Source organism: Thermobia domestica, chromosome 8 (assembly GCF_964235325.1).
Source record: "Thermobia domestica chromosome 8, izTheDome1.hap1.1, whole genome shotgun sequence".
NCBI lineage: Eukaryota > Metazoa > Arthropoda > Insecta > Zygentoma > Lepismatidae > Thermobia > Thermobia domestica.
Window position 1 is genome coordinate 86,528,872 of NC_137461.1, and position 12,445 is coordinate 86,541,316.

Below are 12,445 nucleotides of genomic sequence, written 5' to 3' on the forward strand. Positions count from 1 at the left end.
AGAAATCACCAACTACCTCTATAAAAATTGTTGCGGAAGTACCGGGGGATTCTGAAACTTGGATATTTGAATAGTGCATATACTAATTCCTAAGTAAAATCTTGATCCGACTGCGGTAAGTCGCATAGTTTTAGAGCTATGGACCTTTAAATTTAATTTTTCATGTTTCTGACAGCCTATAACTCCGAAAGGAAGCGTTTGTGCACCCAGGTTGGTTTATACTTTTTTGTCTTATCTTGGTGTAAGGAATCACCTCCCAAACGTTGTCTGTGTTGTTTTGAAACATCCTGTATATACCAATCGATATATTTCATCGAACTGAACATGGTCTCACGTAGCGTAGTCGCGAACCCTCTTGCCTTTTGTGCGAGCGGTTCCTTGTTCGATTCCTGGTGAGTGGAGACACTTGGTTGGAAAACTGTAAAAGCATTTTCGGGCCAGTCATTCTTTACTGAGTTTTCCTCTTTCACAGCAGGTAAATGTTGGATGGTTGTCCCCATAAAAGGTTCCTTTCTTCCTTTTCTCACTTTCCCGGATAGTGTGATCGCCGAGGACATCATCCTTCATACGCGACGGACTAAAATGACCATACATGCCGGAAGCCTAGAAATGTAATTCCTAATTCATCGAGCTGAACAAAGTGATAAGACTGAGTATAAATTCTCATGCGTAGTTTTCGAGAAATTCGAGAAAAATTGTTTTGTAAACAAAAAAAAAAATATGCTGTATTGTAACCACACCACCTATTGAGATGAAACTGATACTGAAGTTCATTAAGCTTTTCATTGTGACACTAGTAAGATGACAGTTCACAGTATGTTTATGAGATATAGCTCAACATTATGATCCTTAATTTTTTGTTTACAATATCCAATGATAAGACAGACATGCATGCGAATCGATAGACCACATCGAGCTAAATAAAATGAGATGGTTGAGGACAAATTCTCTTGCACAGGTATCAAAAAAATCGAGAGAAACTAATTTTTGTGGCGCTGAAAAGCAGATCGTTTGTTGCTAGTATTGGCTGATCATTTTACACTGTTAAGTAGCATGTTGTATGTATTATTATTGTTATTTGTATTCTAATTGTGACACATATATTGGAAACAGTTCACGCAGATACTTTTAATATTGAAACACACTGCTTGTAACTTTTCCTGTATAAATGGACATGGTTGAAAATTCATGGTACTTACAACTCCATATTTAACATTATTCAGCAAACATCACATTTATATTTCAAGCCTTTACCAGCTCATTCTCGGAGGGAACAAAGTGAAATGTAAAAAAAATGGTTACAAATCTGCGGTAAACAAATCATCAGAAGTTAGAGGAAGCTTGTGTATATGCATTTTTAATTAGTTGAACACGTTCAAACGAAGTGATTGTGTTGCACCGTCATAAAGATATCAGCTTTTAGTATTGCTGTTAATAGTCGACTTCTTTCACAAATATTCGCTACATTATTCCATCTTCTACTTTTGCTTGACATCATAATTAACAATCTTGAACTACAGTTTCTGTGAATGCTCTTTTTCTTATTAATTTGTCGATCGAGGTTACTTCCTCTTCTCTTTTTTAAATATATATATATATATATATATATATATATATATATATATATATATATATATAATATGGTGATATTTTTAGTGTATGGATAACCCTGATAAGATAGCTTTCATTTTCTCTCCTCTTATATATATTCCTTTAATCTCTCATTTTTATTTCTTGTGTTTCCGGCGGTTTTTTACTGGGCATGTACTAGATCAAGACGTGTAAGGTAAAAGCGGCGCATGGCACACATTATGTATTAGCGTATATTGTAATTTATATATATTTTCTTTTGTATTATTGTTTTCTGGCCCTCATATATTTTTGAGTAAATAGGTAATGGTGTGAGTTTTGTGTGTTTACTTTGTGTTGTGTACATTTGCACAATATAGTTGAGTGCTCACCGTATTCTTAATTGTACCTTCATTTTGTCTGTATTTTTCATACAACTTTAAAAACTAGGTGATGGACTGCCCTTTTTTGTTGTTTAATATTCCACAATTATGCTTCGAGACTAAAGAAGACGTGATGATTATGTACAAAGTGGTGGGATGATGAAAGTGGAAGTGAGAAAACGGGAAAAACACCTTGTGAAAACGCGCTCAGGGTGTTTGCCAGAGTACCCATTTTACTGTCGTTTTAAATGTGCTTTTGTACTTATATAGAAATGAAATAACAGTCAGTGTATATCAGAGATTTCCAAACTCGCTACTCGGATGTCGGACTCGGTGTGAAGATGAATAATTAAGCGTGAGCGTTATACATGGATAATTAACTAGAGGCTGTGTTCGAACGAGCACGATTCTCAGTGAGGTGAGTGAGCGCTAGTGTGAGATGGAGTTATTGCAAGCCTCGTTGAGGATAGTGAGCCCGAGCTCAATTGAGTGCGAGTCTGAGCTCGAGCCTTATTGTGATTAGTGAGCGAGAGTCTCTTTGATTAGAATGAACCTGAGCCTGAATGAGCCACCACTGCAAAATAGCCATCTGGTGTGTATATAAAGATTGCACACAATGTTAAAATATAATTAAACTGCACAATAAATTCATGTGACATGTTCGTGCAAGATACTGTTTCAAATATAATTATATACCATTATTTTTTGTATATGCATGAGAGTTAAAGAGTAATGTCTAATTTCATAAGTCTTCCTATACTTTCAGGCGGAGCTGTATTTGGTGGTGGAGGAAAAGTAAATGTGGAAACGTGGAGGTGTGTGTGTACGTTACGTGGTCATGCGGGAGACGTTCTCGATATGGCTTGGTCACCTCACGATGCGTGGCTAGCATCATGCTCAGTGGATAACACTGTGATAATTTGGAATGCACTAAAGATGCCAGGTAAGAATTCTATAATTTAGAACTAAAGATAAAAATACTTTACCTAAGAATTGCTACAAGGATTCTGTCTTCATCAGGAATCTATCAAGTTACTTGCTCTTGCCTTCAATCTTATATTGGCATGGCGAAGAGGAACATCTTAACTAGAATAAAGGAATATATTTAATGGGAAAAGATCTCTTTACTACCTGTGTATCTAAATCTGTAGAAATCCAAGCATCAAATTGGATAAGCCATGTTTTAAAACCGTGTTTCTCCATAACTAATAGGAGCATATTTTAATTGTTCTTCCTTAAAAGTGGAGACTTGCTTGAAATCTAGATAAAGGAAATTGGGATCGTAGGTGGGATAACATAATTTTCAACTGAAGATGACACTAATTTAAAGAACATTTCTGTATATATAAACATTTCTGTATATATAAAACTTACAAAATTGAAGTTTCTGCATATCACCAGCTTCCACTCTTATATAGAATTACACGTTTCAACATATAAAAATCTCATATTCTACTACGTAAACGTTGCTGCATAAAAACTACCTCTCGCACACAGCACAGAATGCCTTTCGTTTGTTTGTTGTTGTTAGGTGGGACCAACACAGTCAAATTAATGTCTTTCCCAAGGGTTTTTAAATAATTACAACACACAACGTTAATCTCTAATTCTTCTACAGAAAACAAGTGCAATTTATATATAGTACGAGGGGGTATCAAAAAGTTCGTGCAGTCATCCAGGAGACGAACTATGAACGACGTTGGACTTGTGTATTATACATTGTTTTTTCTAAGTTAAACATACGTAATATTGAATCATAGTTTTTTTTTTTTTTAAATCACTCAAGGCACGGCACATTATCAATTTTTTTTTTTTTATTTCCAGGGGAAATCAGCGAAATATTCACGAGGAAATGAAAGCAGTTAATGGGAATGAAAGCCCATCCTATAAAATGGTATCCAAGTGTAAATGGCAATTTCAAACTGGACATATTACCAATTTAGATACCTCTAGATCTAGGAGACTTTCCACGTATGATGCTGTCTTGATGAAGAAAGTGGAGATGACTATGCTGCAAGACGTGAGGTACCACTCAAAGTGTAGCTGAAATAGTTGTTGTTATGGATCTTCTGGAATATAATCCAGAAACATCACATCCAGGTACATCTTCAGAAACTGGCAGCATGATGGATGCTACGTCTCCTTACCACTCAGAACGAAATTCGAAAAGGAGCGTCAAGGGAAATGTTAGATCACTGTGTGCGTATTGAAGAGGACTTTTTCAGCCAACTAGTCAAGGAATGAAACTGGCCAAAATAAAGGAAATGAGCAAGCAATGGAATCCCTCCCCCACTCCTAAAAAGGAAAAGGTGCAGGAGTCTGCCACTAAAGTGGTGATTTTCGTGTTCTAGGTCTGTGAGGGGATCACTATGAGAAGATACCTGCTAGATGGTCAGACTATCATTTGTCAGTATTATTCCCATGTCCTGGATGAGTTACGAGAGGGAGTGAAAACCAAATATCGAGGAATCCTCAGCAGAGGGGTGGTGCTGTTAGCAAACAGTGCACTAGCTCATTCAAGCAATGCATTCATAGAGAAAATAGTGCAGTTAATATATGAAATCATGTTCCCACGCACCGTACTCGCCAGACTTAACATCAAGTGATTCCTTTATTTCTCCAGAAATGAAGCGTCCATTCAAAGGACGTGATTTTGACATCGGGATTGTGACTGCTAGCAAAAATGTGTGTCGAAGCATGACAACTACATAAAGAAGGACTAAATGCCATCATAATCTCAAAAGTATTCAAGTTGTTTTCTGCAGCTGGTTGCACGAACGTCTTGATACGCCCTCGTGAATACGTGTAAATACACCCAACCTTCAAGAAGATGAAACACATGTATCACTTACATTTTTTCTTTCTTCGAACGTTAAAAAAAAAAAAAAAAAAGACCCCCCCACCGTACGAGCGAAATTGCCAGAGGGTAATGAAACTTAGGATGAGTGTTTTCTTTTCAGATAAAGGTGAAGTATTTTTATGTCTAGTGGCTTGGTCAGTTAGAAACGTTTGAGTCGGTGCTGTTCGTTTCAGATGCTATTTGTGGCGTTCTAGACTGGAGTTTGCTACTTATTTTAAAAAGCTTTCTAATTTATTTATGACCGGGGTCAAAATTCTGTGCCTCATTGGTAATCGAATCTTGAACCATGCACATGCACACCGAAAGTACATACGGCTAATGTATATTTATATGTATAGAATTAGCGGGAAGGATATAAAACTCAAATATTTTGTGACTAACCATTGGTAGTATTGCTTTTCCTTTGTTATTAACTTGAGTTTACGATGCAATGTAACGGAAGTAACTACCGTATGTATTATTAATTCTCGTGTTTATCCCAGTATCTGTCAATTTCGCAGGGCTCCCAGCTGTCCTATTTTTCTATTTTTTCCTATATTTTGGAAATTTGTGTATATTTGTCCTATATTTTAATGTTGTCCTTTATTTCCTATATTTTTCATTGTTTGAATTATTAAAAATACAAGCTAAGCGCAGTTCCATTGATGATTTAACTTGCTTTTTTTTTCTGAGAGACTAGTCACTAATCCTCAGTATTATTTTTTAAACATCGCTTTTTTCCTATCCTCTCATGTCCATTTTTTTCTTTCTTCATTGTTTCCTATGTGCGTATTCTTCCCCAATGAAGCTTAACTGAGGAACCTTGCTATGCTCCAGTTTCTCATAACGCAAGCTGTGTTAGCATTTTCTTTCAGCAGTGTATTGGCTAGACATTGAGGTGTGCTGGTATTCACCAACATATCCCAACGCCTTCCAATATTGCTGTACATAATATGCAAGTTTCCCATGTGTCCTGGAAAAGCTGGAAATAAAAGTGTGTTGTAGAAACGTCCTGGAAAAGTCATGAAAACAGAGAAATTGTGAAAATCATGGAAATGGCCTGAAAATTATGTTTGAACTGGAAATGTCTTGAAATCTATCTTGTGTAACAGTTGTTAGAAGTGTATATATAATTTGCAGAGCTATGATGAATGAAATTCTCTTACATTATTTATTTCAGAGGGAAATACGTTGATCAAATAATTCAGTGATTAATTAGATTCAAATATTACACTACAGAGAAACTAGTTATCAATCTTCTGTTTTCATTAGGAAGAAATGAAGTAATGAAAAATAATATCAAAGTTCATCTGTAAATAAAAGAACTATAAAGATAGTAGGAAGGTAGAGAAATAGTTAATATTTTTGCTTGCATTAATTGAATTTACGTATTCAAAATTATATACGAATAACGACATGTAAAAAGTGTTAAATGTCATGGTAATCCTATAAATAAGAGCAGGGTTGGCTGGTTTAAACCAGCTGGTTTTTCCAAAAAAAACCAACTGGTTTAAACCAAAAAACGAAAAATGTCCGTAAAAGTGTAACTATTCATAAAATCTTGATGAACACACATTTCTGGGTTATCACGTTTCACTCCCATATATTGTTCGTACTACATTCAGACCTAAATTCCCCATTCTTTACTCAAAGAGATTATATTACTAAAGCATCTTGTTTTATGTGACTTTATAGATGTTTCTTTTGTAATTTTTTATAGTTTGTTATTATTGTTATGCAACCAAAGGAAAATTTTAAACATTGTTTCCTTTTAATAATGTTTACTATTGATAAAATACATCGAAATGCCGTACTTTTTTGGGGAGAGGGTCATACAAACCCTACGAGAGGCAATTATTGAAATAACAAGAATCTTTGGTAACTATTTATGTATAAATGGGTCAGAGCTAAAGTGGACTCAAATAATTCGTATCTTTATTCACTTTTCTTACTGATATGCAAAGTAAGTCGTTATATTTCTTTAACTTGGACTAATAAAAGTCGTAGTGAACTGACTTGGACTAAATTAGTTCTTCTGTACTCTGTAGTACTTTGAAATTGTCCATATGTAATTCTGTATAATGGATCCACTTGTGCAATTGTTTGTTTTTGTCCTTCTGTACTAATGACTCTTGACGATTATATTAACAAATATGTAAAGATCAGTCAACGTATTTTTACCAGGAGTCCTTCGTGAGTGAATCGGCAGACATATCGCATTTGTGGCCAATTAGTCCCGGTTTCGAGTTCAAATGGAGGACAATTTCTCTTGGATGTAAGCCGAGAAGCGGTTTGGATTCCGCTTTAAGCTTATGTGACCCCTTCCAACATAACCCGGTTGTTGCATACTAACACTAAAGCGAAACAAGCTTACTTCTGTCCATATGTGATATAAATACATAGAGCAAATTAGTTAAAAAAAAAAAGGTTTAAACCAAAAAAAAAACCCTGGTTTTTTGGTTTTTTTGAATAAAAACCATGGTTTTTGCCAACCCTGAATAAGAGTTAACTATTTCTTTTTCTTCTGAGGTAGTGCGAATATGTTCTGAATTCTAACAATACTGGAGCTACATTTTTTAGTGTTTTTACTATTTTCAATAACAAAATAGTTGCCCATTGGGATGAAGGGTGGCCTTTTCTTACAACACATTTATATTTTTTTCGTGCTTCAGAGCATAATATTCTATTGTATAAACCAAACTGTCCTATTTTATAAACCAAATTGTCCTATTTTTTCTGTGTCCTGCTGGGAGGCCTAATTTCGTAACGAATCGTCCACTTTGAATAAAGATCTTTGGCTACTTCTTATAACTATTTTCTTTCTCCTCGGATAAAGCTGTTTTGTGTAAAATAAATACCTCGAAGTTACTCAACACAGAAGTATTTTATGGAGGGTGATTTGGATAATACATGAATAAGGTTATTAAATAAGTAGATAAGTAATAAACGTGTAGTGAGAAAGCTGTTGTTTGTTAAATACGTCATTGTCACTAATATTAGGGATGTGTACATTTTTTGAGAAGTTAATGTATGATAATCTGCGTGGAATGTCTCATTAGAACCAGGTGGAACCTTTAGCTAATAAAACATGAGGTAATGTGTTTTAGCTCGAATGCAGACAATCCTAGGTTTGGTTTTCAGTACTGTTTTTCTCCAACATTTATTGTTTTATCTGTTAATAACAGATTTACCTTAATCAATATCCAGAGCTGGAATATAACAGTTTTATCTGAGTTAGAGGTAGTTAGTGTTTGAAAGCTCCTTCATATTCTAATACGAGGATACTTGTATTGTATGTACTTTGTCTCAGACTGAAATCTAGTTACGAGCAAACACTCGTTCTAACTTCATTTTTATTGCAAAATTGCTATTAAATCAGTTGTTCAGAAATGTTCATAGTTCCTTTGTTAAAAGACAATTCATTATAATCGGTTTGGAAATTTTCTTATATATTTGGATTCACATTGTTTTAAAAGCCAGATAAAAACCTTTAAAAGAAGGGCTTAGGTGTTGGAGGATTTTTTTTTTTTTTTTTTTTTTTTGGATAAATTCTCGTGTTAAAACTATAGCCTTACTTTACAAGAACTGATATCTAACATGTGCCTAGATTACGCAACGAGAAAAGTGACAAACGAAGATATTACATATTAAGAAAACAGCATTACACTTTTTTATAGTTGTATTCGTTTGGTCAGAAAGCCAAGATAAATCTTAACTCATATTGAAAACAGAATACACACTACTTTGCTAGGCTTGTTTTAAGAACACAGTAGTTCTTTCCTTTTTTTCTTTCTTCTCTCGCTCTCGGATTGTGTTCTTCAAAAAGGACAATTTCCCTGTGATTCATGTGACAGAATCAGAGTTGATAACAGTTGAATGTAAAATTAAAAATCGCGTAGACGTAACAGCTTAAAAAAAAGATTTAGAAATGTTGATTGATATCTGTATTACCATGAGGGAACGAAAAAATATATTTAAAGGATATTACGTTTCTAATAGAATGATATAATAAGAGTCATTGTTAGCCTCATTTGTATCATGCCAGATGATTCATCACGTATTTCATTTATATACGCTAGATACACTATGTTACAAACTTTAATTGTTGTTTTGTGATATACCGATTTGGTTTCACTCCTATGAGTGTATTGTTTTCTGTATTTGTAATTTTAAGTATTTGTTTTCAGAAATCGTTGCAGTACTAAAAGGCCACTCAGGTTTGGTGAAAGGCGTTACTTGGGATCCTGTAGGCAAATATGTGGCATCGCAGTCAGACGACAAATCTCTACGTGTTTGGCGAACAGTAGATTGGCAGCAAGAAGTCGTCATTACTGAGCCCTTCGAAGAGGTAATCCACACATTTTCAGCAGTTGCATGGAGTTCTTCACTCTATAGGAAAGAAGACTGGTAGAGTGAATAGTTTATTTATGTAGAGATAAGGTTTCTACAGTGGTATTTAGAAAAGGTACTTCCCATTTTGCATCTTAAAACTATTTTAAAAAGTTAAAACAAAAACATCAGATTCTGGGCTAACTGCGAAGTCATGTCGTCTGATCTAAATCAATAGATGAAGAAAATAGTTTATCTGGAGTGTCACTAGCAATCAAACACAATAGTTAAACGTAATTATTTTTGGGTTCATAAAATTTTTTTGGGTGGCAACGCTGCAATGACTCTCACTTTTCTAGCGAATATCAGGCTATAATGAGGAGCTCAATGAATAAGGCCTGTCGAACAGCTGCTGGAATGCTCTTATCATATATCAGCGTTATCGAGAATAACATTTAGATGTACTGATTTTTCATTTTCGTACATTAGTATAAGCTACAGACTGCAGAATGCGTATCATTCATATGCGACGTAGTATCAAAAAGTTTCGAGACTAGTTCTGTTTACAAGAAAATACTTTATTTTTCTCGTTTACACACTATCACCTTCAAAATAGTCATCTTGTACAGCGGTCCCAAGTGTTCCTTCCAGTGCTGGAATGTGTTCTGAAAGTCTTCTTTTCGAAGCGTGTCAAGCACTTTCTGCAATTCGCAAGTGTCCAAATGGCGACCTTTGAGTTGGATCTTTAGCTTCGGGAAGATGGCGAAGTCCGAAGGAGCCAAATCTGGCGAGTAGGGTGGGTACGAAAGTGCGATCATCTTGTTTTGGCGAGAAACTCACGTGAGGAGAGCACGACGGCAGGCTGCATTGTCGCCATGGAGCAGCCAGTTTCTCACGTGCCGTAGATCCGGTCGCTTTCGCCGAATGTCCTCCCTCACACGCCTTAAAACCTGGCAATAGGACTCGCTATTGACGGTCTGGTCCCTGGAAACAAATTCGTGATGCACAATGCTGCGAATGTCGAAAAATACTATGAGCATGCACTTGGTCGAGCTGCCTCGCCGTTTTTGTTCGTGAAGATGTTGGGATCTTTCTTTGTCTCTCGGTCGTACAAGTATACCCAAGTTTCGTCACCAGTAATGATCCTCGACATGAAGGGCGGTTCATCCACGGCACGCTGACAGACTTTGACGCCACGCCGAGTTCTTGACAGACTTTGACATGATGTTCCTGGGTCAGCAGCATAAAACGAATTTAGCAGCAACACGGCGCATGTTCAAATCACACGTGAGGATTGCCTGTACTGTTCCGTATGACACACTGACAATAGCAGGAATGTTGTGGATTGTTCTTCAAACCACCCTGTAGCACAAGTTGAGGAATAGTTTCAATATTTTCAGATAATGTTCTCGTTGAAGATCGTCCTGATCTTTCGTCGTCTTCCAGTGATATTTTTCCGGTTTTGAAGCGCGCGAGCCCCACAAAACAGTTCAAACAACTCATTGTAGTATCGCCGTACACTTGCTGAATCATGTTAAGCGTCTCTGTGGCGGATTTTCCCAGTTTCACACATTTTCACGTTCGATTGTTGTTCTAACTTGCTGTCCATGATGAAATCCGAAGGTGTGCAACGCACGTGGTTAGAATAGCACCAGCTGCTCGTTTCCGATGTACGAAGGACGATGCCTCTTGGCATACTGACTTACGAAGATCGTTGCTCCTTGTGCTTGTGTGTGCAACTTGTGATACCATCTGTTGGCATGTTACAAAACTAGTCGAAACTTATTGATACCGTCTTGTATATTTATTTTAAAAATTAACAATTGATCCATAGGTTAAAATAAAGAGCTGGTAGCTAAAAAGGAGAAAGCACTTTGAGCTGCTACTATCTTAAAACTTTGTTTTCCTTTCCTTCTTAACGGATAATTTGAAGTGGTACCGCTACAATGAGTCAAGGATAATGGAAAGGATGATGGATTTTAAACTAGCTGAAGCGTGGTCAGCGCTCCTACTCCTGTTGCCATTGTTTGGTCGAACTGTCGTTGATAAATAAATTAGTTAGGGACACATGAAATTATAAATGTTGATAGAGGAGGTTTTTCAGATGTATATTTCTTTTGGGAGGGAGAGCTAACTAAAAACCTATTAACAGAATACGTCAGTTTTTAAGAATAAATCATCACGAGTGTTACATTAATCTATGAATACTATGTACAATACATTCCATTCTTTACTTAAAAAAATCAAGACTATACTTACAAATGAAAACGAAAAAAAAAGCACATATCAGTCACCTTGACGTTTTTTACAGTGTGGAGGAACAACTCATGTCCTGAGACCCAGTTGGTCTCCCGATGGTCAGTATTTAGTGTCTGCTCATGCAATGAACGGTGGTGGACCTACAGCACAAATCATTGAAAGGGAAGGTTGGAGGCAAGATAAGGATTTTGTGGGGCATCGAAAAGCTGTAACTTGTGTGGTAAGTTACTTTCCGTAAGATTATAGCGTGGTATAAAACTAAAAAGTATGTTGTAAGATGTAGAACAAAAATGTTTTTTTATAATTTCCAGCCTTGCCATTCATAAATTCCTAGTGTACATTGTCAAATCATTAGAAGTGTGTTTTATAATGCATATTAGGGAGAGGTGATTCAGAAATCTAAAGTTGAATAGCAATACATGTGAAATTAAAGTATAACTAATGTATAGGAACAGAGCAGTTAATATATATGCAACAGTTAGTGTTAAAGAGAATAAAATCAACATACTTTTTGTATTTTTGAGGTATATAAAGATTATTATGTATAAGGCGTATTATACAAAAATGATAACTCCAATTTTTTATATTTAGTATCAAGTTATTTTTCCCCTACATTCTTAGAAAATATAGTGAGGCTGTGATAAAATATACTACATTGTATACAGGAAACGTTGTTGATGATCGCAGTGTACCCATTCTGGCGTTATTTTCACTAAACTGCCTGTATCCGAAACTAGTGCAGCAAAGTGCAAAATAATTTTATCGGTGCCTTCCATTTCAACTCAGGCAAAAAAATATAAAATTGTACCATCACCATCTCAGATATTGTTGAAACTTTTTTTTATAGCAACTAGACATGTTTTTAAGAGACCCATATTTTTTTGTTTTGTCGAAAAAAATTTTCCCGCCAAGTAATGGGCCATCAAAGACGGGGAGTACAATTTATGAATTGTAGAAGACATGGAAAATGGTCAACTTCGGAGCCTCACCATTCGGCTATGGAGACAGGTAGAGTTATAATTCTTGCTGTGGTATGTACATAGAGATATAAATAAAGTATATTTTA

General features: G+C 35.7%; 1 protein-coding gene across 1 annotated transcript in view; it reads left to right on the top strand.

Annotated features, from left to right (window-relative positions):
• The window catches only part of Hira (histone cell cycle regulator-like protein), a 76,429-nt gene that overhangs the window by 18,955 nt on the left and 45,029 nt on the right, over positions 1-12,445 (top strand). Inside the window, exons 5-7 of the mRNA XM_081768682.1 lie at positions 2,719-2,895; positions 8,979-9,139; positions 11,432-11,599. Of these exons, the coding sequence (XP_081624808.1) occupies positions 2,719-2,895; positions 8,979-9,139; positions 11,432-11,599 (506 nt within the window). The remainder of the gene's footprint in view (positions 1-2,718; positions 2,896-8,978; positions 9,140-11,431; positions 11,600-12,445) is intronic.